The 26,568-nt window shown below is 42.0% G+C and overlaps 1 protein-coding gene across 6 annotated transcripts in view; it reads left to right on the top strand.

The window, feature by feature from the left end:
• Window positions 1–26,568, top strand: part of LOC140476501 (regulator of G-protein signaling 6-like) — a 613,759-nt gene that overhangs the window by 548,997 nt on the left and 38,194 nt on the right. For all 6 annotated transcript variants that reach the window (XM_072569231.1, XM_072569230.1, XM_072569235.1 and 3 more), the window contains 8 exons: window positions 3,501–3,565; window positions 3,739–3,815; window positions 6,714–6,795; window positions 8,060–8,134; window positions 10,923–11,021; window positions 11,749–11,810; window positions 14,085–14,195; window positions 16,002–16,127. In XM_072569231.1, coding sequence (XP_072425332.1) covers window positions 3,501–3,565; window positions 3,739–3,815; window positions 6,714–6,795; window positions 8,060–8,134; window positions 10,923–11,021; window positions 11,749–11,810; window positions 14,085–14,195; window positions 16,002–16,127 — 697 coding nt within the window. The remainder of the gene's footprint in view (window positions 1–3,500; window positions 3,566–3,738; window positions 3,816–6,713; window positions 6,796–8,059; window positions 8,135–10,922; window positions 11,022–11,748; window positions 11,811–14,084; window positions 14,196–16,001; window positions 16,128–26,568) is intronic.

The raw sequence follows: 26,568 nt of genomic DNA on the forward strand, positions 1-26,568 counted from the left end.
GGCTGCCTTATCCACTTACAAATCGTTTTGTGCAATATGTTATGGACAGATTGCAAGTTGAAATATGAATTCTGAATACTTGTCCTTAAGGGATTGTGACTTAATTTTCCCCATTTTTAATCTGTGATGGTATATTTATTGGTCAGAGCATTGAGTATAGGAGTTGGGAGGTCATGTGGCTGTACAGGATATTGGTTCGGCCACTTTTGAAATATTGTGTACAATTCTGGTCTCCCATGAAGGATGTTATAACACTTAAAATGGTTCAGAAAAGATTTACAGGGATGTGGGCAGGGTTAGAGGGTTTGAGCTACAGCTTAACCTCGGTTATTGGTAAAATTCTAGAATCCATCATTAAGGATGAGGTTTCTAAATTCTTGGAAGAGCAGAGTCTGATTAGAACAAGTCAACATGGATTTAGTAAAGGGAGGTCATGCCTGACAAACCTGTTGGAATTTTTTGAAGAGGTAACAAGTAGGTTAGACCAGGGGAACCCAGTGGATGTGGTCTATCTGGACTTTCAAAAGGCCTTTGATAAGGTGCCACACGGGAGACTGCTGAGCAAGGTGAGGGCCCATGGTGTTCGAGGTGAGCTGCTGGGATGGATTGAGGATTGGCTATCTAACAGAAGGCAGAGAGTTGGGATAAAAGGTTCTTTTTCAGAATGGCAGCCGGTGACGAGCGGTGTCCCGCAGGGTTCGGTGCTGGGGCCACAGCTGTTCGCATTATATATTAATGATTTGGATGAGGGAACCGGGGGCATTCTAGCGAAGTTTGCCGATGATACAAAGTTAGGTAGACAGGCAGGTAGTACTGAGGAAGTGGGGAGGCTACAGAAGGATCTAGACAGGTTGGGAGAGTGGTCCAGGAAATGGCTGATGGAATTTAACGTGAGCAAGTGCGAGGTCTTGCACTTTGGCAAAAAGAATATAGGAATGGACTACTTTCTAAATGGTGAGAAACTTAATAAAGCCAAAGCACAAAGGGATCTGGGAGTGCTAGTCGAGGATTCTCTAAAGGTAAACATGCAGGTTGAGTCTGTGATTAAGAAAGCGAATGCAATGTTGTCTCTTATCTCAAGAGGGTTGGAATATAAAAGCAGAGATGTACTACTAAGACTTTATAAAGCTCTGGTTAGGCCCCATTTGGAGTACTGTGTCCAGTTTTGGTCCCCACACCTCAGGAAGGACATACTGGCACTGGAACGTGTCCAGCGGAGATTCACACGGATGATCCCTGGAATGACAGGTCTAGCATATGAGGAACGGCTGAGGATACTGGGATTGTATTCGTTGGAGTTTAGAAGATTAAGGGGAGATCTAATAGAGACGTACAAAATAATACATGGCTTTGAAAAGGTGGATGCTAGAAAATTGTTTCTGTTAGGCGAGGAGACTAGGACCCGTGGACACAGCCTTAGAATTAGAGGGGGTCATTTCAGAACGGAAATGCGGAGACATTTCTTCAGCCAGAGAGTGGTGGGCCTGTGGAATTCATTGCCACGGAGTGCAGTGGAAGCCGGGACGCTAAATGTCTTCAAGGCCGAGATTGATAGGTTCTTGTTGTCTAGAGGAATTAAGGGCTACGGGGAGAACGCTGACAAGTGGAGCTGAAATGCGCATCAGCCATGATTGAATGGCGGAGTGGACTCGATGGGCCGAATGGCCTTACTTCCACTCCTATGTCTTATGGTCTTATGGAGAGGCTGAACAGGCTGGGGCTGTTTTCCCTGGAGCATCGGAAGCTGAGGGGTGACCTTATAGAGGTTTATAAAATCATGGGGGGCATGGATAGGGTGAATAGCCAAGATCTTTTCCCTGGGGTGCTGAAGTCTCGAACTAGAGGGCATAGGTTTAGGGCGAGAGGGGAAGATTTAAAAGGGACCTATCTGACAACTTTTTCAAGCAAAGGGGCATGATTGTGGAATGAGCTGCCAGAGGAGATGGTGGAGGCTAATAAAATTGCAACATTTAAAAGGCATCTGGATGGGTTTATGAATAGAAAGGGTTTAGAGGGATATGGACCAAGTGCCGGCAAATGGGACTCGATTAATTTAGGATATCTGGTTGCCATGGATGAGTTGGACTGAAGGGTCTGTTTCCATGCTGTACGTCTCTACGACTCTATTTCCCCATTCCCTCTGTTTGTGAACTGTAACTTTGTAAGGATGACAACACTGTTGTAAAGTTAATACAGAGGAGGGTTTGTTTCACATATTCTGAGACATGGGGTTTGGGGGAGTGGGAGGATTATTTCACAACATTGGCATACTTGCAAAACTTGAAAAAGGGTCAAGAGATTAGCAACAACATGGGCACAAAACTACTGAGGGATACCAATTTAACAGTGTCTTTGATTTCAAGATGGAGTCCAAAGCTGGAGTCAGCAGCCTGGAATTCCTTAGTCAGGGTAGTGAACTGGCGATCTGGTAGTTCAGGAGTCATGGACTAATTTCTTCTGATGAATATTACTGAAATCTCATTGCTGTTTTGCAGTTTTGATGACTTTGCAGGGTTAATTTATTTCTATTGTTCTACCAGGCTTTTTTTTAATTGTCAAAGCAGAAACTTCTCAGCATCTATTTGCCAACTCACCAGAGTCAATTCCACTTAAACTCAGATAATGTTGCATTTCTACGTGTTGACCATTTCTGACATCTGTTGGGATAGCCCCTACTCCAATTCAGCATCACAGAATTGTTACTTGCAGAAGGATACCATTCAATCCATGATGTATGCATAGTGTTTTCGTGACCAATCTCCTCCCCTTCTCCCGATATCCCTGTACACCATTATTGTTCAGATAATCATCCAATGTCTCCTGAATGCCTCAATTGAACTGCCTCTGCCACATTTTCAGGCAGTACATTTCCCAATCCTAACTAGTCACTGTGTGAAAAAGCTTTTTTTCCCTCACATCACCCTTGCTTCATTTGCACATCGTTACGTCCTCTCATTTTCTTCTTTTATGAGTGGAAGAGCTTCTCTCTATCTACTGTGTCCAACCTGCTCATAATTTTCAAAACTTCGATCAGATCTTTTGTCAGCTTTTTCTCTCTCCAAGATCAGTCCCAACTTCTTCAATCCATCCTCATTACTGGTGTTTCTTCCAGATCATGTGCACGAATCAGAAGAATATGATTCTCTGAATGCTGGATCTGTTTAATCAAATTGAAGCGAAACTCTTTTATTCTCTCATCACCATCCATTGTTCTGTCTTATTGTGCAACAAATTCTTTTGCCACTCATTACCTACACGTCTCTCCCCACTCTGAGCTAGTTATCCTGCTGCAAAGCTAGATGACTGTTAAGTTCATCAACTAATGCAGGATCCTCGTCACTTTCAGTGGAAAACCAGGCTTAAGACATTGTCACAGATTTAATGAATGTATATCTCATTGGTGAAGGGAAAAACCATTGAATTAAAATATTTGTAACTGGAGAAGTTTAGGTATTTTAAAAAGCATAATTAATTATTTGCATTTTTTTTCACTGTCACAGCCATCTACCTGTGCAAGCGGACAATGCAGAATAAAGCAAGACTGGAACTTGCAGATTATGAAGCCGTAGGTATACTAATTTTATAATTGACAGTGTACGATTGCAATGCCACACAGTTATTTTGAAAACTACGTCATGGATTCCAGCCAGTACTTGCACTAACCATATATCAGTGATTCTTTTGAAACTAAAGCGGAAACCTGTTTTCTGTTTTAACACAAAGCTATTCATTCTGCAGGAAAATTTGGCCAGGTTGCAAAGAGCATTTGCAAGAAAATGGGAGTTCATCTTTATGCAAGCAGAGGCCCAAGTAAAGTACGTAACTAATAACTTTATGAATATTTAAAACAAGAAACCATTAGAAATGTGTATGTGGGAGCTGTTCTCACATGGCCTTATTCATATGGTCTGGTTCTGTGGTCACGTATTCCCTCATAGGGGAATTCTCTAAACCCATCTTGCAATTAATTGCAGCCTAACGTACCAAGTTTCTGAAGAATCTCCAGAATTTACTTTTCACGCAAACAAAAGTAATTGACACACCCATCCTTTCTCTTTTTGGAATTGTGCAGTCATAGCTCATTGATGAATTATGTAAACAGCTATCTGCAAATAATGGATGCTTTCAAAACGTTACTGGAAGAAATCATTTCAGAGACGCAAACCATTTTAGCACTGGCATATAGCTCAGCTTGTGCCCGATGCTAACTGAAATTAGCTCTTTCCTGGGCATGCAAACAGCTTATATTTTATTGACTACTGTTTGTGAAGCTATTGACCTTATAACACATGTATTCCCACCTCATTTGAAAGGGCAGTATTTTCAGTAGAATTTGAGAACTATGGATACTGCAGGTTTTCCTGATGGCAATTTGCTGTAAAAGTAGTATTTGCTTGATTTTCTTCCAAGAATTGGCTCCCCGTGTCATTTGATTACTTAGGGAGAGAAGCCATCAGGAAAGTACTTCATACTCCTTTAGCTCACATATAAAATCAAGAAGGGCACCGTGTCTTTTTTGAAGTTGCTGCTCGCCACAAGAAAAACCTAAAGATGGACCAAATGAAACAACATGTCTAATTAGAATATTAAGTTGACAAATATATATTAATGAGTGTGTGTGCTTCTCCAATTTCCCCCATTGGCCCCCCCCCATCAGGACCCCAAAACCCTCTCCGCACCTCCCCCCAGGTCTCATCTGCCATCCCCACTGTGCAATCCCTGCACACTTGCCTGGTCCTAGATCCCAGGGTTTGTAGTGAGTTAGATCTTGGTTCATGTACATTTCATAAAGATCAAACATGCAAAATGTAGTGGAAATTCTCATCACTCAGGCACACATAAAATATTTCATACGTAAAAGGATGGAACTGATGAGATAATTACACTGACCGTGGTTTCTGGAAAGCGGGATAGTGACCAAATTAACTGCGATCAGCTATTTCCTGCAGCAACAAAATCAGAAATTAACTGAACTGATCTGAAGAAAAGTCACTGGACCTGAAAAGTTAATTCTGCTTTCTCTCCACGGATGCTGCCAGACCTGCTGAGCTTTTCCAGCAATTTCTGCCCTTGTTTCTGATTTCCAATATTCGCATATCTTTGGGTTTTTGATTTCTGGCAGGAAGTTGTCATAAATTTAGTCATCGAAAAATTGGCTAAGAGTGATTAAATCTGACATGCAATGTAAATATCTTATTGCCTATTTCCAAAACACACCTTCATAACATTCCTTCAGTGATGCTTTGCATGCTCCCAGTTAGTGTGAACCTCTTTGTGAAATTATCAGGATGATTTTCAACTGCTGCTTCCCTTGTGCTGGTTAACACCTCCCATCCACCCCCTCTACTCCAGCCCACTATGCCACATGATTTCTGACAGATGGCAAATTGAATCCATGCTCCCTAAAGATGAAAAGATCCAAGCTCTCAATAACAGCTGGGTTACCAATACAACCTCTCCTCTAATCCTTCTAAGCTGAATATTTAGGTTTTACACTACACTGTATCCACTGATAGATTAAACACACTCACAGAAGGTGTTTAAGGGGAGGAACACTATTTAGTTGGCTGGAATCAGTCCTCAGCAGTACAGTACCCCAGTGTTATACAGTGACAGACCTGTCCCCACCAGTACAGTACCCCAGTGTTGTACAGGGACAGACCTGTCCCCATGAGTATTGTACCCCAGTGCCATACAGAGACAGACCTGTCCCCACCAGTACAGTACCACAGTGTTATACAGTGACAGACCTGTTCCCACCAGTACAGTACCACCGTGTTATACAGTGACAGACCTGTCCCCACCTGTACAGTACCCCAGTGTTATACAACAGACCTGTCCCCACCAGTACAGTACCACCGTGTCATACAGTGACAGATATGTCCCCACCAGTACTGTACCCCGTGTTATACAGTGACAGACCTGTCCCCACCAGTACTGTACCCCAGTGTTATACAGGGACAGACCTGTCCCCACCTGTACAGTACCCCAGTGTTATACAACAACAGACCTGTCCCCACCAGTACAGTACCACCATGTTATACAGTGACAGACCTGTCCCCACCAGTACAGAACCCCGTACTGAAAATGACTGAAATGCACTTGAAACCAAGTCAAGACTTAGGTAGTTCGCCACCTTATTTTTACAGAAAGGTCTCTGATTTTAATGGCCCATTAAGATTTTAGATACTTTGTCAGCAAATTGTTCAGAAATGTTCTTGCACAGTGGGAATTGAACCACAGTCTCCTGTCTCAGAGGTAGGGTCATGGTGCCACAAAAGCCCCCATTAGGATTTCATTTCAGCTTTTTCAATTATTATGTAAGCTTTTTAGAATTGGCAATTCAAATAATAAGATTCAAGCCTGGCTAAGGAAAACGTCACAGCTTTGGAGCTGGACACCCCGCTGTGTTAAATTAAAAAGATGTTCTCCAGTTTAGTAACTTAGCTAATTGGGTGGATACAAGTTAAGAAGGTTGAAAGAATGTGGAACTGCTCATTCTTTGTAGCGCCCATAAAAACACTGGATTACATTGTACATGTTCTGTGTTATGGTGAACTTGTGCAATTGCCTATCACAGATCGTGAGAAATGCGTTTATAAAAAACACACTTCAGAGTCCGTTGGCTGTTATTGCATAATTTAAACATACCTGAGAAACACCAGTCCTGTAAATTCAATGTGCCTTTGGAAGTTGATATCATCTTCTTTCAGAATTGACAGGAAAAAGGACAAGACAGAACGCAAGATCCTGGACAGCCAAGAGCGAGCATTTTGGGATGTTCATCGACCTGTTGTGAGTATAATTAACCTTTGTATATTTGATGGAGTTGCAGAGGCTATTGTCCAGCTTGGGACTACCAACAGGGCACCTCGTCTTGCAGTAGTTTGCATCAAAAATTGAGCCATGCTTGGCATATGACTTTTTTTTTAAACATTAATTAAAGAAAATGGTCAGAAAATCATATGCTCAAAATTTCAGACATGCAGTCCTGACAGATGAGGCTCCTCAACAAAGGGATGGAATTGTGTATTGACTGTATTGTTTTTCACTACACTGTGATCCTGGTGACTGTTAATTTGCCTAGCAAATGACACTTAAAACATTTGAGAAATTATGGATTATCTAAATGACTACTTTGTAACAAACGTATCTGTGTCCCTTTAATACCTCAAGCTACTCAAAATGAAAATATCTTCTGAACCAAGGTACAAGTCATGTCATACCTGAAAATGGTAGTCAGTGACGTATTAATCAATGAAACATTGAACGGAAGGGAAATATTTATCACTTCATACAGAGAACTTAACCTCCATCAGGAAGCCCCTACATAAATCCAAATTTGTTCTTTTGACTAGATACAATATTCAAATTGTAAGTGCAGAAATCGCTTTATTTAATAGCAATTGTAAATTCTGAACAGCAGAAAAGGTTAGAGGGAAGGCGGATACTCGTCATTACTATTTGCTTCAGGCTCAACCACACGCAATCCGATCTGCTGCTTTCTCACTATTTTGCAGGACTCCATCTAAATGTACCTTGCACCTAGTTACACTGCCTGCCACAGTCACCTTTCTTGGGAGCCACCATGATAATCTTCCTTAAGATCCACTTTATATCTGATTTTCTTATAAGTTCTGTCCGCTGAAATTAGAATTTTTCAGCATGGTGACCAATTTTTATCCAGATCAACAGTGTCAATTCCATTCATGACACTGCATTAAGATTGCCTGCTGTGATTATATGTAGCCACAACTGGCTGAGGAGAAGGGAAATCAGTAGGATCAGCACACTTGCAGTCAAACTGCTGGGTAAGGACAGAATCAACAATGACCTCTCCGTACTCAAATGACCGGCACTCATCCACTGTCAAGGTATGAATCCACTGTTAAGGTTGTGGTCTGCACCTCAGATGCTGCATCTCAGGCATATAGAAGGCAGCAGATGGACGAAGATGAAAATTGAAAGTAAACCCTGTGGTAAGCAGCAGAAAGGCTGAAAGTCCATTGAGATTCTCACTATCTCTCATTAAAATCCCTTTTTATTATCCTTTCTGCAGCCTGGCTGTGTGAACACCACTGAAATGGACATCAGGAAGTGTCGTAGGATGAAAAACCCCAACAAAGTGAAGAAGGTGTGTGTTCAACAATCTTCCCGTAACTCACTCCAAGAGGAAATGTTCAAAGTATAGTGGGACTTCATCAAAGCAAATCTCTGTAGTGGCACCTTCAGATTAAGTGCTGCTTAAAGCCCATGCTCTCTCTTATGATGAAAAAGTGTGAAGAAACTTGGTGGAAACAGCCTACAATTTATTCCACCGGGAATTTAAATGTAAATGGAACAACCATAACTAAATAGCATGTAAAAAAAGTGGTGAATTCTCCTCCAAAGACTTAGAGTCATAGAGTTTTCCAGCACAGAAACAGACCCTTTGGTCCAATTCATTCATGCTGAACAGATATTTTAATCTAATCCTATTTGCCAGTATTTCGCCCACATCCCTCCAGAACTTTCCTGTTCACGTAACCATCCAAATGTCTTTTAAATGTTGTTATTGTACCAGCCTCTACTACTTCCTCTAGGAGCTCATTCCATTTACGCACCACCCTCTGTGTGAAAAAGTTGCCCGCTAGATCACTTTTAAATCTTCCCCCTCTCACCTTAAACCTATGCCCTCTAGTTCTGGACTCTCCCACCCCAGGGAAAAGACCTTGTCTATTTACCCTATCCGTGCCCCGCATGATTTTATATACCTCTATAAGGTCACCCTCCCAGCCTCTGACACTCCAGGGCAAATAGCTGCAGCCTATTCAGCCTCTCCCTACAACTCAACCCCCCCCCCCCCAACTCTGACAACGTCCTTGTTTGATTTATAAAATGAATGGGACAATTTCAGTTTTTAAATGCATACTAGTGAATCATTAAAATATAGAATGTTCTCCACTCAATCTCCAGTTTGTGCTAGTGTTAAAGTGCACGTTAACATCCCATCGACTTAAGAGGGAAAAATAGGGGAAGATTTAAAAGGGACCTATCGGGCAATTTTTTCACACAGAGTGTAATGCGTGTATGGAATGAGCTGGCAGAGGAAGTAGTGGAGGCTGGTACAATTGCAACATTTAGCATCCCGTCAACTTAAGAGGGAAAAATAGCTGTTAGTTGTTCCCCAGTATCTGCTTGTCAGAAGTACCTGCATATTTGAGAATGATGGATAATAATCAGACTATGATGGCTCCCCGGGTAGGTAGCCCAATGAAGCTCATAATATAAATTTGAGCATGAAGATTGACAGCTTAGATGAATAATAGAAGGTTTCTGCCATCTGTACTGTACCATTAACACTAACCTTTAGAGTCAACAGAGTCAAAGATGTCGAAAAGAGGTATTCTGTCTTGCCCAGCATTTGTTTCACTGAAGCTTTGAATTTTCATTGCAAAGAAGCCCATGTTTGACATTAAATTAGAAATGCTTTTTGATTGGAGGAAGAATAGCAATAATATCTGTCTTGCCCATGTTTGCGCAGCTGATATTGAGAGGAATTAAGATGATTTCTCTCAGAAATAAATTGTTTTTGGGTTTGACAATAAAAAGTCAGATTGGGCACAATTAGATTTGAACAAATTGGAAAGCCTACTGAAATCTTTTGAAAACACCTGTTTAAGAATGCAGAGGAGTTGTATAATAGACGAGGAGATTCATGCTGAACGTTATCAGGAATCACTTCGAAACAGAAAACGTCGGCACATGGTAATTCGACAACTACAATCCAGGATTTGTGGTTCTCTTGTCTTTTACCAGGAATAAACTGAGGCCAATGGTGCTGTCATTGACATGATGCATTGCCATATCCACAATAGCATCCATTTTACACCCACAATATTTCTGCCTGCCAGACTATCTTAGCAAACATGGAGAATGCTAGAGAAACTCAGCTGATCTGGCAGCATATATGGAGAGACTGGGACTTTATCACTGAAGCTTTGGAGGTCGAGAGATGACCTTATGGGAGTTTATAAAATAATGAGGGTTATAGATACAATTAATGGTAGTTGTCTTTTCCCTAGGCTGGGGGATTTCAAGACTAGAGGGCACACATTTAAGGTGAGAGGAAGGCACGAGGGGCAATTTATTTACACAGCGAGTGGTTCACTGGTAGAATGAACATCCTGAGGAAGTGGTGGATGTGGGTACAATTACAATGTTTAAAAGACATCTGGATAGATACATGAACAGGAAAGGTTTGGAGGGATATGGGCCAGGAGTAGGCAGGTGGGACTGTTGGGTTTGGGACTGGTTGGACTGAAGGGTCTGTTTCCATGCTGGATGACTCTGAGAGAGGAAATTAAGTCAAACTATCGAGTCCGACATGACTTCTCTTCAGAAATATATTAGCTGGAGGGATTGGGTTTATTGATGACACGTTGGCTTTTTAAGTTGCTCAGATGTGGCCGAGGATTGTGGCTTCCAGCCTCACACATATCTGGAATGTGGACTCTAGGCTGACAATCCATGCGGTATTGGATACAGGATAGTTAGAGCTGCTGCTCAGCTGAGATGTTATCCCAAATTCCCACTCTCTTATTTCAATGGGCCTTAGAAGGTGTAATACAGCTAAACATTGGGATGCAAAGTACATCCTGCGGTCTTGGCCAGCATTCCTCCGTCAAGCTAATTATGGGGAACCAGCTCTTCAAAGCATAGATCATCTTGCTTTTTCATGAATAATTCATTGTGCAACACATGTTGAGCTAATATGTGCAGTAATATACATCACAAATGCATTGGTAAGACCCAGGCTGTTTAAGTTACTTGCTTCCAGTTGCATGTTTAGACAATGTAGCGCTTGTTTTATGGCAGAATTTGAACATGAAACTGGCATCAATCAATCCAATTCTGACACTGAATTTTTCTTTTGTAATCAGTCAGTGTATGGGGTTTCTGAAGACTCGCAGACACACAGTCCTTTACATTCACTCGCATCAACAACTAAGCAACCTGCAAAAGATGATCTGAAGAAGCAGGTAACATAAGATTGGAAGGAACTTCTGTTCTGTACGTAATATTCCATTGTAAATGTGGACACTTGACAAATTCGTAGTCTTTGTTAGTTAACTGCCAGACAAACTTTCAAATTGCCATAAAATAAAACTTTGGGGCAAATCTGAATGCATCGGTCCCAGGGGGTATGTGGCCGACCATTGATCAGCTTTATTAGCGATAAGTTATTAGGAATTGTGGCTTAATACATGCAGTTTGAAATTTTTTATTCCTAAATGGGGTATGGGCCTCACGGAAAAAGCCAGCGTCTATTGCCCGTCCCCAGCTGCTCTCGAACTGGTTGACATACAAAGCCACTTTGCTGTGGATTTTGAGTCATGGGTAGATCAGGCGAGCTACAGATGACAGATTTCCTTCCCTAAAGGACATTGGTGAATCAGATGGGTTTTCACAATCAACAGTTATTATCTTATGGCTCCCATTACAGGGATCAACTTTCAATTTTAGTTTTATTAATTAAATCCCGCCAGAAGGTAGGGTGAGGTTTGAACCTCTGTCCTCAGAATGTTAACTTGTGTCCCTGAATTACTAGTCCAGTACCATTTCCTCCATACTAGTGTCTCTCACTTACATGTGCTGAATATGATTTATAGATTCTAGGCTGTAATGTGTCTCAGGCTGTGTTAGTTGGACTATTATGTAGCTTCACTCAATTCTATGCACATCTTAAATATTTCTTTTTCTTTCCAGATCACTTTATTGAATATCCAGCTAGACAGACATTGTTTAAAAATGTCCAAAGTAGCTGAAAGGTAAGTTTTTCACTCGGCAAAATTCTGTAATAATCTGGACAAGGATGGCGCCAGAATTGAGAGGTTATACTAATCAGGAAAGAGTTGACAGTGTGGGGATGTTTCCCTCAGAATAGAGAAGTGAGCGGCTAGACGTCTTTAAAATTATGAAGGGGTTTGCAAAGTCATAAATTGACTATAGGGTGATCAGTACTAAAACAGGAAAAGATAGTCATGAATAAATACAGAATGGATTTTTGGACAACTTCATTATCCAACGAAGACGTGATTGGGATGAATAATGTGCTTGAATTTAATGAGGAACTGGATAAACACATCAGGGCACAGAGAATAGGATATTGTGAATGAAAATGAATGAAATGGAAGGAGGCCTCATGTGAAGCATAAATACCAGCATACGCCAGTTGGGCTGAATGGCCTGTTTCTGAACTGTGCGTTCAAGTAAGTGCTTGTTTACTCAGGATTCTCCTGTGGCAATAACTGTCTTAATAATGGGTATTTATTTTCCTATGAGGGTTTATGGCGCCTACAAAATGAATGGGGAATTGTCCACATTGGGTTCATACATAATCCCATTGGATGCTACCTGAGAGGTCAGTGGTGGAACTCTGGTCTCCACTTACTGGGAGTGTGAGGAGTGACCTACTGATGTGGGGTGAAAATGCTAACACTAAGCTAAGAACTTTCTTTGTTGCAATGGTATATGTGACTATGACTTTTAATTGCCCCCTCACGCATTGGTTTGGAGTGTTTGAATTTGTGCCTCACACCAATCAGTAAACCAAACAAATGCGAAAAAAAGGCATGAATTGGGGTCCGGGTGAATTGATCCTGGTGAAACTCTAGTAGTGGTGTGAGCTTGACAGCTTTGTAGGTAGTGTAGCTGGAAGTACACAGGATATTAACAGGCCAAGTGAGTGAACAAAACTATAATGAATGGATTTGATTGTGGGCTAATGTGAGGTTACCCCAAAAGATCAAAAAAGGATGAAACAAAGGATTTTCTAAGCGGTGAGAAACTAGAAACAGCAGATGTCTGAGGAGACTTGGGGTGGGGAGGGGGTGTGAGTCCAATAAATCCATAAAATTGTCAATAAAATGTTGTGAATGAACACAGAAAATAATCAAATCGATAAACTGAGTGCTGGCCTTACAAGAGTAGGCCACAAGGGGATAGAGGTCCTGCTACAGTTGTATTATCCATCTGAATACAACCATCCTACAGCATATGGATTACAGCAGTTCAAGAAGGCAGCTCACCACTACCTTCTCCGGGGCAACTAGGGATGAACGTCCAATGCTGAACCAGCCAATGATGCCCACTTCCCAAGAGTAAGTAAGAAAAGTAAGCTCAAGGTGGGAAGGATGTAGTGAGGATGGTAGAGAGAGAGCCCACAATCAGTACATAGAGCACTAGGTTTCTCTTGTGCAGGGTTCAGAAGGGCTCTCCCATGTTCTTTGACCCCCTCTAACAGGCAGGTTTAAGCTCCCTCCTTCATTTCATTGCTATGTTTCCTGAGCCGTGGAAATCCTGGCTAGCAGCAGTTAAACGTACTTTAAATCCGTTAAAGAAATATTTTGTCTCTCCAAAGAGATGCAATCATACTACATACTATCTTTCAATAAGCAAAAGAAAATGTGGTCGGTTTAAATATAGCAGGCTGCCTTTGTTTTGTGAATGTTGTATACCACTTCAACACCTCCCATTCAAACCTGTCTGTTTCCAGTTTCCTGCCATGTTAATTCTCAAGCCTATTTCCCCCACCCTCTGGCCTCAGCTGTTCCTAAGGAAAACTTGAGGAGCAGCACTTTGCTTTGGATTCTGCACTTTACAGTCTTTCAAATCAGCTCAAGAGTAAATTCAACTCTTACAGATCATCACCATTGCTTCCATTTTCTTTAAGCAAGCAGCATTTCAACTTTCTGCTGTTGTTGTTTATATTTCTCCTAGATCCATCTTTTCTTTCTTTCATTAACACACCATTTGCATTGTTCCCTTAATCCAGTTGTCCTGCTTTCCCACCCTATCACTGGCCTTCCCTTTTTTCCTTTCCACGTTCCTTTCCCTGGCCCTATTCTTGTTTTCTTCAAAGTTACAAATTTAACACCTTCCAGTTCCGTTGAAATTTCAATGAGTTGAATTATAAACTGTATTTCATTCTCAAAAGATTGTGGCAGGTATGAGTATTTCCAGCTTTGTCTGTGTTTGTTTCAGATTTCTAGCATCTGCAGTAGTTTCCCTTTGTACTTATTGTTGCATTGTTTTTGTTCTAGTTTGGTCAGTTACGCAGAGCAGTATCTGGAATATGATCCTTTGCTAACACCACAGGATCCACCTAACCCATGGGTCAGTGACGACTGCACATTCTGGGACATGGAAGCCAGGTAAGAAGGAAGGGTTGGTGTTTGGTGTTGAAAGAAACTGGTCGTTGAGTGGAATGGGCACTCTTTCTCTCTTTTTTACTTCCCTTGTGCTCCTTTTATTTTCTACTTGTAGGTTTATTGTGGTACCAACCTGGTATTTATTAGAGGCCTCATTTCATGCCTGATTTTGGTCAAAACATCTTTCATCATGCTGGGAGTTCTAGCTTTTGGTGCCCTTTCTTTTCCCTCCCAAAGAAAGGAGTTTTCTTTTGCCCCCAGATAATACTTCCTTGAAGATCTCCTGTTGGTCATTTATGTGCCAGCCTTTGTTCCTCATCCTTTTTCAGCTCAATGAAAATATTCCTCTTCCAAGGTGATATGCTGTGCATGCACCTTTAAGGGACTCTAAGCTAAATGGTTACACATCAACAGAATTTGATGTATTAGCCACATTACTTGACTATATTCTGAAGTATCAGAGATATAAGCACATTTACAATATGCAACTCCCAGTTAAAATTATCTGTATATATTCTTAGCTTCAAATAGAAAACTCAGATTGTTACTTCATTAGTCCTTGTGTATAATTGATGCATTCATGTCTCAGAAATGAATGTAATACCTTTCCATTCTGTTACATCACCTTTGGTTGCTCTTGGCCCTGTTTAACAGTCCACCTTCAATCTAATGATTTAATGATCACTATTTCCCAAAGGTTCCCCTTTGTAATGTGCACTCCTTCCTACTACATTGTCCAGAACTGAGTCCAACACTTTTCTTCCCTCCTTTATTAGGCTGGAAATACAATGAGTTAGAAATTACCGTCTTACATATTTCAGGAATTCTGCCCCCTATCCTCGGTATTTACATTTGTTTTTCCTCAGTTTAGATGTAAATAACTTCTGTCCCACCCCCTCCCATAATCACTTGCTTTTTTGATTTTCAGAAATGTATTGATGGGTTTGCTTTTCCATCGGTAGAGGTGGGATGGGGCAGTTCAGGATTAGCGATTGAGGGAAGGGTGGGTTGAAAGTGGCTGCGATTAAGACAGGTCAAGAACGGTGATCTGGGCTGGAAGTTAACGGGGTGTTAATCAAAGGGGTGAATCAAAGGGAGTCGCAGTAATGAGAGGGCTGAGAGCTCTGATCGTGGATGAGGTGTTACATTTGGAAAGGCCAGGAACAGGCTGCCTCATAAGACTAAAAGTCGAAGGAGCTAAAATAGGCCATCAAGTCAGCTCTGCTTTTCAATGATATCATGACTAAGGGATAATGACAAAAATATTAAAAGCAAGGTGGTGCTGGACACAAACCAAATAGCTGGAATAACAGTAATTATCTCTCTGCCTCAATTAGGCAGATTATAGGTCATCCCTTCACTTGCTATTCAGCTGTTGATGCTTTACTCACACCATCTGACACTTTTGATCACCTGCAGAGACTATTGTTCAGCTTGTCAACATTCCACTCAGACCATTTGTATCTACTTTTGATCAACCGACTCACTCCTGGTCCCAATGGTGCCGGTTTATAAAAAGTGTACTTACATTGTTGTTGCATATCAGACTTTCTGACTTATAATCAGGATAGTTATCAGTGACTTATGGGTGATCCATGCAGTTCACCTTTAACTGGACGTAGGGACTGTACAAGTTGTATAGTTGGTTGTCTAGCTTTGGACCATTCTGAGGAAATACGACATAATGCTCCGTAAATCCCAAGTTCTTTCCTCAGTCACATTGAATGAATCTCTTCTTGGAAACAGTGTATTGACATTTGCTTGCTTTTGCATCAAAGATTATCCTCCCTCTGTCTTGCATGTTTGTAGCAAAGAGCTCAACCAGCAGCGTGTCAAGAGATGGGGTTTCTCCTTCGATGAGGTGCTAAAGGACCCCGCGGGGCGAGACCAATTTCTGAAGTTTCTGGAATCCGAGTTCAGCTCTGAGAATCTGAGGTAAGGTGATCATCACTGCACTGAAGGAACATCAAATCAGGCACCCCAGTGAATTGCTGCATTAATTGATAACCCAAAGTAAGATTACGCTCAAGAAATTTACAACAGGGGAAGGAGAAAACATTTGTACGGTTGCTTTGAGGCTGTGGAATTCACCACCAGAGTTAATAATTGAAATAATGGCAATATCAGCGCCTCAAAATAAGTTAGATTTGAGGTTAGACAGGACAAGCACATGGTTCTGCCAATAATGACAAGTACATCTCATTCCTGATGAAGTGCTTTTGCCCGAAACATCAATTTTCCTGCTCCTCGGATGCTGCCTGACCTCCTGTGCTTTTTCAGCACCACTCTAATCTAGACTCTGATCTCCAGCATCTGCAGTCCTCACTTTCGCCAAGTACATCCGTGATATTGTTCATATGAGGAATGAGTACCAATGCAGACTGGTCATGTCAAACTGCTGTTTCAATGTTGTAACTCTATTTTTAAGCAGCTCTTGAGGATTGAGCTCTCCTGGCACATTGGTAGTGTCCTTACTGTTGAGCAAGGAGACAAGGGTTCAAGTCCTATCTGCTAAGGTATATGCTAATATTTCTGAGCAGGTTATACTCCCCACTTGCCTGGAGGGTGCAGCTCCAACAGCACTCAAAGAGCTTGACACCATCCAAGACAACGCAGGCTGCTCGATTGGCACCACATCCACAAATACCTAATCCCTCCACCACCGACGCTCAGTAGCAGCAGTGTGTGCCATCCACTGCAGTAGCACTGCAGAAATTCTTCAAAGATTCTCAGACCAAACCTTCCAAACCCACGATCACTTCCATCTAGAGGGACCAGGGCAGCACCACCTGCGAGATCCCCTCCAAGGAATTCATCATCCTGACTTGGAGACATATTATTGTTCCTTCATTGTTGCTGGGTCAAAATTCTGGAATTCCCTCCCTAAGAGCATTGCGGATCAACTCAGGTGGACTGCAACTGTTCAAGGAGGTAGCTCACCACCACCTTTTCAAAGGGGTGGTGACACGGGATCGACAATAACACTGCTGGCCAGCCTGCAATGTCCATGTCCCACAAGTGGAAGGTTATCGGCAAAATATCAAAAGCAACCCCTGGTATGGCACTAAGCCTTGCAGACTGAGAATCCCGGGTTTAGTATTAACTAAGCTAACTGATGTCATTGGTAGGCCTGCATGACTGAATTGCCACACCTCCCTGTTGTCCAATGCCTCCTTTAAAAAAAGCTGAAATGCAAACACCAGGTAAAGACAAGATCAAACACCAGTCTGCTCTTTTATAGCTGATAGTCTTATTTTACATTCATTGTGAAGGCTCTAGAATTAAAGATGGACTTTGTACAAAAGTCCTTTGTACCTATGGAACTGTACCCTAGAATAATGTTCTGACTTCAAAATGTATGGAATCTAAAGTTATTAACAGGGCTGTATACACAGTAACATTTTGGGCAAGATTTTATAGTGGTATTGATGGGTGACACCATCAGTGATTGCCATCATATTCCTGCAAAAACTGGTATATATTTGGTTTCTCACATGTGGGACTTCAGACAATACTGTCAGAGTTTCTGCAGAGGACAGAACCAGTAACAAACAAATTTTGTACGTTAGAATAGTCTAATAACAAACACTTCCTGACATTCAACCAGTCAGATAACTGGTTTGAACTGATAATGCTGAAGACGGGTGTGTTGTAAGAGTCCCTGTATTCTTTAGAAATCACCAAGTTTAGAAGAATACTTCTTTTCATGCTAACCTCACTGAAGATGTTCATAGAACATTGAACAGTACAGCACAGTACAGGCCCTTCAGTCCTTGATGTTGTGCCAGCCTTCTATCCTATTTTAAGATTGGACTAACCTACATCCTTCATTGCACTAAGTTCCATGTGCCTATCCAAGAGTCACTTAAATGTTATTCTTTGCTAATGAGTTGTAACTGTGTTTTTTGACAGAGTGAAGTCAGAATTATACTGAACTACCTCTCTGACTGTTGAGAATTTTTTAATTTTTGTGTTTTGTCAAGTTTTTCTTTATGATAAAAAAGTTTTTTGTTTGTAAGACAAAAACAATTCTAGGTTTGTTGATATTTCAGCTGCTAGTTATTATTAATTCCATATGAAATTGCTTAAAATGGAGGGATAATCAGCTTGTTTTGTTTCCATGTTAGCTGTTCTCGTGAGAACCTGCCAATGTAATATCGCTGCTTGATGACATCAGTGTTGCTGGATGCCTAGAGATCCTTTTGACTCAGTACCAGATTCAAAATCACTTCAAAAGAGGGTGTAATCAGCAGCACAGAGACTGCTGGAGTTCTGTGTGTCACCATCTTTGAGGTCAATGGTGGGCACTATCACTTTGCCACTAATCACAGAATCCAACTCAATATCTGCTAGTTTAGCTCTTTACCAACAAACTCCATTTGCTGTCCACCCGTCTTCAGCATTATCAGTTCAAACCAGTTATCTGACTGGTTGAATGTCAGGAAGTGATTGTTATTAGACTATTCTAACTTACAAAATTTGTTTGTTACTGGTTCTGTCCTCTGCAGAAACATACGCATGTATTTTAGTCCAAGTAGATTGCATTAGGAAACAGCGATGTTTTGTCTACAAAAAAGTCAGTGTTTTGCTCAGGATTATTGAACTAAATTTTAAACTTTATGTCCTGCTGCTGCACTTTTTTGAGGAAACATGCAATAGCAAAAGAGCTGTATACAAGGTTGTCATTTCTACTGTAAAGAGGGTAAAAAAGAACTCAAAACACTACCGAAAATGATAGATTATTGTGAAAGATATTAAGACTTGACTGAATATCTGTTTCTGACACATTAGTATTCACATTCAGAAGAATTATTTTCAACAACATCTCAGTGATCAGCAGCGTTTTACAAATCTGTGTTGCAGCCTATTGAAGAGAATGAGAATGAATTTGACTGAGGTTACCAAGACACTACTATTTAGGGATAATTGTCAGAAATGACATGTCTTTATCTCAACAGTCACCATTTAACAGCCATAGAGGTAGATATAGAATGCCTCAGACAGGTTTAGTTCAATTCTCCAGGTACAGATATCATTAACAAGCTGAGCAGTTATTGTGTGTCTCTAGCTACCCTGAAGAAGATGGTGCTGGACCTTCTCCTTGAACTATTCCAGATGGACTGACAGATGTGAAACGCAGGGAGTTCCAGATCTTTAACCCAGCAGTAATGCATCTCCAAATCAGGATGGTGTGGGATTTGGAGGAGAAGGTGGAGGTCTTATCTTTTGAGTTTGTAGGTGTGGAGTTGTGTGGATAGTGAGGAAAATTGTCAAAGTATACATCAGGACATAGATCAGTTGGATGGAGAAATGGCAGGTGGAGTTTAATCCGGACAAGGGTAAGGTGTTGCATTTGTGAAGTCAAATGTGAGAGAAAAGTATACAGTAAATGGTAGGACTGTTACAAGCATTGATATACAGAGGGATCTTGGGGTGCAAGCCCATAGCTCCCTGAAAGTGACAACACAAGTAGATAAGATGGTAAAGAAGGCGTATGGCATGCTTACTTTCATCAGTCATGGCATTAAGTCTAAAAGTTGTCAAGTCATGTTGCAGCTGTTTAAAGCTTTAGTCAGGCCACATTTAGAGTACCGTGTGCAGTTCTGGTCATCACGCTGTAAGAAGAATGTGGAGGCTTTGGAGAAGGTGCAAAAGAGGTTTACTGGTATGTTGCTTGGATTGGAGTGTATTAACTATAAGGAGAGGTCGGACAAACTTGGATTGTTTTCACTGGAGCCTTAGAGACTGAGGGACAGCCTGACAGAAGTATGTAAAATTATGAAAGATATGGATAGAGTAAATAGTCAGAGTCTTTTTCTCATGGTAAATGTCAAATATTAGATTTAAGGTGAAAGGGGAAATGTTTAAAGCAGATGTGCAAAGCAAATTTTACATACAGAAGCGGCAGATGCCTGGAACGCGCTGGCACAGGAGGTAATAGAACCAGATATGATAGCATATTTAAAGGGGCATTTAGACAGACACATATGGAGGCAAAGAATACAGGGCTACAGACTATGTGCAGGCAGAGAATACAGGGCTACGGACTGTGTGCGGCAGAGAATACAGGGCTACAGACTATGTGCAGGCAGAGAATACAGGGCTACGGACTGTGTGTGGCAGAGAATACAGGGCTACAGACTATGTGCAGGCAGAGAATACAGGGCTACGGACTGTGTGCAGCAGAGAATAGAGGGCTACAGACTATGTGCAGGCAGAGAATACAGGGCTACAGACTATGTGCAAGCAGAGAATAGAGGGCTACGGACTGTGTACAGGCAGAGAATACAGGGCTACAGACTATGTGCAGGCAGAGAATACAGGACTACTGACTTTGTGCAAGCAGAGAATAGAGGGCTACGGACTGTGTGCAGGCAGAGAATACAGGGCTACAGACTATGTGCAGGCAGAGAATAGAGGGCTACGGACTGTGTGCAGGCAGAGAATACAGGGCTACAGACTATGTGCGAGCAGAGAATAGAGGGCTATGGACTATGTGCAGGCAGATGGAATCAGTTTAGTTCTATGTTCTATGCAAGCACCTTTATTAAACATAAAACTCAGTGATAAGGTGAAGCCCTGGGTTGCATGTTTAATTACATTTAATTCATAATTATATCTTGAGGTCCTCATAGAATGGCACACTGCTTTTCAAACCAGTGTTTTACCTCTGAGGTCCTTTACAGAAATAAACTTCAGTCCCTTTCTCTGGTATTGTCACTTAGAATTCATCTTTGGAAGCGGTTAGACATCAAGGATTGAATTAAGCAGCTGCAGGCGCTCTACACTGTTGAAAATTATCTAATATGGCAGCAATGCTTCTTCAAAGCAGGATGGAATCCTGTTATTTAACAAAACTTGAAATCTCTCCAGCTGAAGCTTGAATCTTAAAGTGTTAAAGTGGACAATTACGTTGAGCAATAGGTAAAGTAGACAAATTACAAATAATAAGGTTAAAATTACTGCCCCCACAACTTTCAATCACCGCCATGGTCTCTGTCCAACAGAGCCAAACAGAGTTCTTGCCACATTAATGGTGAAATTAGGGCAGCTGCGAGTTTGGGAAAATTCAGGACCATTAGTTTATGTTATTCAGCTATAAGAATTTTATATTTTCCACCACTAGGGGTCAGCCTATCATTGTTATTACAATTACAATTCAAATTTAATAATGATCTAACAAAGTTTGTTCTTGAGTGATCTGACTTTACAGATTGAATTGTCAGAATTATTTAGCTAACCTAGGGATATTTGTTCAGTGCTTTCCCGTTAATAAAAAAAACTTACTTTTTGTGCAAAGCAATTTTAATTATCTTGAAATTCAAAGGGAGGCATTTTGAATTCAGCGGGCTATATATCCAGCATATCCCTCCCAGGGTTACATCACCATAACAGCACTTGTAAGGTCAGTTTACAGTGCTTGTTTTATACATGTACCTGCACTCATTACAAGAATGGAGGGGGTCAAATGGCCTACCTTAATATTTTCCCCCAGTTACCTCAGTATCCTTCCAATGAATGTGTCCAGTTGTCTCTGAAATTGAGTTCAGGATTTTTGCTTACATCACACACACTGAGAATTTACTTCACCCTGTTGGCCACACTTTTGATGATAATGAATTTTGTGATATAAGTCTGAAAACTTCATTTTCTAGTGTGAGTCCGTCTCTCCCAGTGCTGCTGTTTCGTATGTTCGGGGTATAATGCTGGCTAGTCTTTCCCAGATTATTGCTGCAGGAGTTGCTGGAACTATCTGCTAGAATTCTTGACCAACCACTTGATGTATGAGCTGCCGGAGGCTATGGAAGAGGCTGGTGTTGTCAGATGCTCTAGCGTAGCAGTGATGTTATCCCCTGGATGTGGGATCCCTCAAGCTCCTGCCGGTGCAGTGGCCTGGGAATGGGTTTGTGAGGGTCTGTGGTGAAGAGCGAAAATATCCACAGAAAAGGGGCAGCGCAGTCGGTGAGGACTTCACATTTCTTCATGTGCCTATTTGGCAGCACCAGCCTGGGTGCTGTTAAACAATTGCCATTGCAGACTTACTGACAGTGATGGCTCGGTCACCCCCATCTCCTGAGCTATGGAGTGCCTCTTCCTCTGCAGCAGTGAGGTCCTTTCAGTTCTCCTCCAGGACAATGTGTAGATTTATTAACATGGCACCTAATTCCCCCCACCCCCTCTCTGTCTGCACACATTCCAACCCATCAGTGGTAGATTGGCCACACACTAGCTAAACTCTCAGATGCTATGGCCTCAACTGCCATTGCAGCATTGAAGTTGATCTCGCATTTACCTGCAGCCCTAGCTATTACATGATGACACCACAAGAGATCCTTTAGTTAGAGGGGACCGTGCCATTTCCCTTTGTGCATCAGAACAGGTCATTGACCCTTTCTCCTGCAATACACCCAGGATTTTTGATGGATTTCACAGTGACACACCTCCTCTGCAGTGTCCATCTAGGCCATCAGTCTCAGGCTTCAGTGTGGGTCTTCCTTTGTCAACTGTGGGAAACAGCACTCCCTGGTGGCCTGGAGGAGAATCTGCAGCAAAGTGCCATCAAACCATGGGGCTGGTCTCTAAGTACAGTTTAAGAGGCCCGGGCGTAATTGGGAAATGGGTGGGGGGCTCACCAGGACATGATCAAACACGAGGGGAGGGAGTAATGTGTGTCAACAGCCTTCTGGACTCAACATTAAGTTCAACAATTTATAACTGTAAACAATTGTTTCCCCATTTTGTTTCTTTTTCACACTTGCTCCAGGCACATATTTCGTTTCTTTTCTAGCCCCATCTTTTTTTTTAATCCACTCATAGATGTGGGCATCTCTAGCTAGACCAGCACTTTTTTGCCCATCCTGAATTGCCCAGAGGACAGTTAAGAGTCAGCCACGTTGCTGTGGATCTGGAGTCACATGTAGGCTAGACCAGGTAAGGATGGCAGATTTACCTTTCCAAAAGGATATTAGTGAACCAGACAGGTTTTTCCTGACAATTAACAATGGATTCATGGTCATCATTAGACTCCTAACTCCAGGATCTTGTTACTGAATTCAGATTCCATCATCTGCCATGGTGGGATTTGAACTTGGGTCCCCAGAATATTAGCTGAGTTTCTGGTTTAACGATCTAGTGATAATACCATCAGGCCATTGCCTCCATTCCCTTTTGCCCTGGAGGGTGTCAGTCAATCTCTCCCACCTTCCACTCTATCACAGATCTTCCTTTGGTCCTTGTTCCACCCATCCCTTGCTCAAAGCACATTATCTGTCTCACCTTTCCAAATTCTCACAGAAGATCAGAGACAGAAACCTCCAACTCCGTTCTCGTCTCGATGCAGATGCTGCCTGTCCTGCTCAGTACTTTTCCCACAACATTTTCTGTTTTTACTTCAAATGTCTAAAGTGCTCGAGCTTGATTTTGGCAAATCAAGACTGCATTGTGCATGTTAAACAAAGCAATATTATTAGTATGATGGATGGTTTCAGGCTTGGCTTGACAATGAGAAGATACATTGAACTGAAACGTAAGTGTGTTTTCTGTAATGGATGCTCAAGGATTGAAACTTGTATGGAAGAACCAAAGATGCCTGAATTATGGAGGCTGATTTTCAGACCTTGTTTGTTCCAAGAGAATGCCTCCTTTCTCAAGGGCAGATGGGTGGTGCACAGAGGATGCACACATTCCCCTCCTAGTTCAGAGCTTGTGAGAGTCCAGGTCAGATTCACAGAGTACAAATAGCTCCCTCTTCCCTTCAGCTATCCAGAGGAAAATGGTTTTAGGCTGTCTCCAATGGTTCCTGGTGGGAGACCATCCACAGCACAAACAAGGCATTAAGGTCAACAATCTCACCGACCCAGCATAGAATGTAGGGTAAGGTGTTTTTTAGGTTTAGGTTTTATAGTCACATGTACTCAAGGATTACTGTGAAGAATGTACGATATCGCCAATCCTGATGACATCTTAGGTACAAAGGTAGCTACGTACAAAATCTTACGTACAAAACTGGAAAAATACCCTTAGAAAATGCGTGTTTATTTGTTACATAAGTATCAGAGGTGAGGGGAGAAGAATGTTTAATAAATAGTCATGAACCATGAGGCTGGGTGAGGAAGTACAATCGCTCTGCAGTTGGCCAGTCGAAGTTAGGAGGGTGGCCCTGTTAGAGAGAGACGGGAGAGCCATCAGACTTGGCATTCAATCTGACTTGGCATCTCTTAGTCGAATGGTGTGTGAATGGCACCTTAAAGCACTGGAGAAGGACATGCCTTCATTGCAATCTTCCAAATCCAGTGGCTCAGAGGCTGGTGCAGTAACAGTATCACCCTCCCATGCCAGCTCACCTAGAACCAAGGTTTGAGTCACTCTCCGCTCCCCATGGCAGCACACACCTTCAGTACTCCTAACCTTTCCAAGCAACTGCTCGACTTGGATCTCTATGGCCTTAAGCTGGTAGGAGGCTCTTGGGAGGAAAGCAGTCTACTCCAGTGGCATGATGACCTACTGGTTAGCACTGCTGCCTCATAGCTCCAGGGTCCCTGGTTCAAATCCAGCCTCGGTCACTGTCTGTGTGGAGTTTGCACATTCTCCCCGTGTCTGCGTGGATTTTCTCCAGGTGCTCCACTTTCCTCCCGCAATCCAAAAATGTGCAGGTTAGGTGAATTGCTAAGTTATCCATAGTGTTCAGGGATGTACTGTATAGGTTATGTGCATGAGTCAGGAGTAAATGTAGGGGAGTGGGTCTGGGTGGTATACTGTTCGGAGGGTCAGTGTGGGCCTTATTGGGCCGAAAGGCCTGTTTCCACACTGTAGGGATTCTAATTCAGAGAGGGAATTCTAATTCAGGGGAGTTCTCAAAGTGCTGCTGCAGAGGTCGAGTGTGCCTGCTGCCTCATGGGAGAGCCTGGCTTGTGACTGATCAAAATGGCAAAAGCGTGTTTCGGTGGAGAGATTATGTCAGCAATGTGGAGCACTGAGACAAAGATGTCAGAGGGAATGTGCTCCAGGTAGCCCATTGGACCAACGCCCCAAGAACTCCCTGCCCCATGTGTTGCAGTTCTCATGTTGAACTTATCGACCCTTTTGGAGCCCGTCAGACCGGAGTGCACACCACTCATCCACAATCCTGACCGACAGCCTGAGAAGAAAGAGTTGGGTTTGAGGCCATGCAATGCTCAACAAAATGCTAACAGCTCCCGTGAAGCTTCATATAACGCATTCATTTATCTTTGCTTCAATCTCGATTCTCTAAAGTTGCAGCGATCATCTATTAATTTCCCACCTTGAAAGGAAGAGAAGCATACTCTCTGGGGTCAGGTTGAAGTTAAGATGAGATATCTAGCAATGGAGAATTAGAATCTAGCAGCCCTGATAACCTGCTACAGGAACCAGAAAGGATTCCAGGCAGTATTCCAAGGTATTGATAATGATGGATGTCCATAGTTGATGATCAGTGAATGCTGGACTTGGCATTAAGGACTGAGTTTCTTCCCATTCAGCTTCAAGGATCCCCACAAATCATTCTGCCTGTAGATAGATTCTCCATAACTTGGCATGGAGCACAAAATTCATCAGTGTATATTGGATCTGAAAGGGTTAACACTGAGGAATGCCATAATCACCACCCACCATAAATGTCATATGGACTTGTGGGCAGAACACCTTAGGATCTTGAAAGAGTGAGACGTAACATTGGATTCTCTCTGGAACAATCTGCATCATGTCAATACAAATTATAACTGGAGGCTAATGTGCAATAAACTATGTTTTGTTAACTACAAGAGATTATTCTCATTAGATTAGGAAGTATTCTTCTTCTCCTTCACTTAACCAAGCAGACTCTGTGGTTTCTTACATCTAAAGAGGATACTGGTAGCATTGCCCATGGTGAGCGACTTGTGAGTTGGCATGTCTAGTCTGCGCTGTGAGCCAGTGATTTCTGTTGTTTTAGTTGGTTGAATTCCCACAGCATCCCAACATATGTCTCCAGACTTAGTTTTTTAATGACAAATATCTCTGAACTCATACAAATAATAAGTGGCCCTCAAGGTAGAGACTCCAATAGTGGGCCAACAGAAACTACCAAGTTTCAACAATTCTGGACACCTGCCTGACCAAAATACTTTTTACATTACTTTTTACATCCAAACAGTCAAAAGCAAAACATAGCAAGACTAACATTTATACGGTGCTCCTCGCCATCACCAGGTATTTCAAAAGCATTTTACAGATAATTAATTACTCTGAAGTGCATTTACCCATATTACATGCATTCATACAGTCATAGAGATGTACAGCACGGAAATAGACCCTTCAATCCAACTCGTCCATACTTACCAGATGTCCTGACCTAATCTAGATTTGGAGATGTCGGTGT

The sequence above is a fragment of the Chiloscyllium punctatum genome, chromosome 4 (genome assembly GCF_047496795.1).
Source record: "Chiloscyllium punctatum isolate Juve2018m chromosome 4, sChiPun1.3, whole genome shotgun sequence".
In the NCBI taxonomy this organism is placed as follows: Eukaryota; Metazoa; Chordata; class Chondrichthyes; order Orectolobiformes; family Hemiscylliidae; genus Chiloscyllium; species Chiloscyllium punctatum.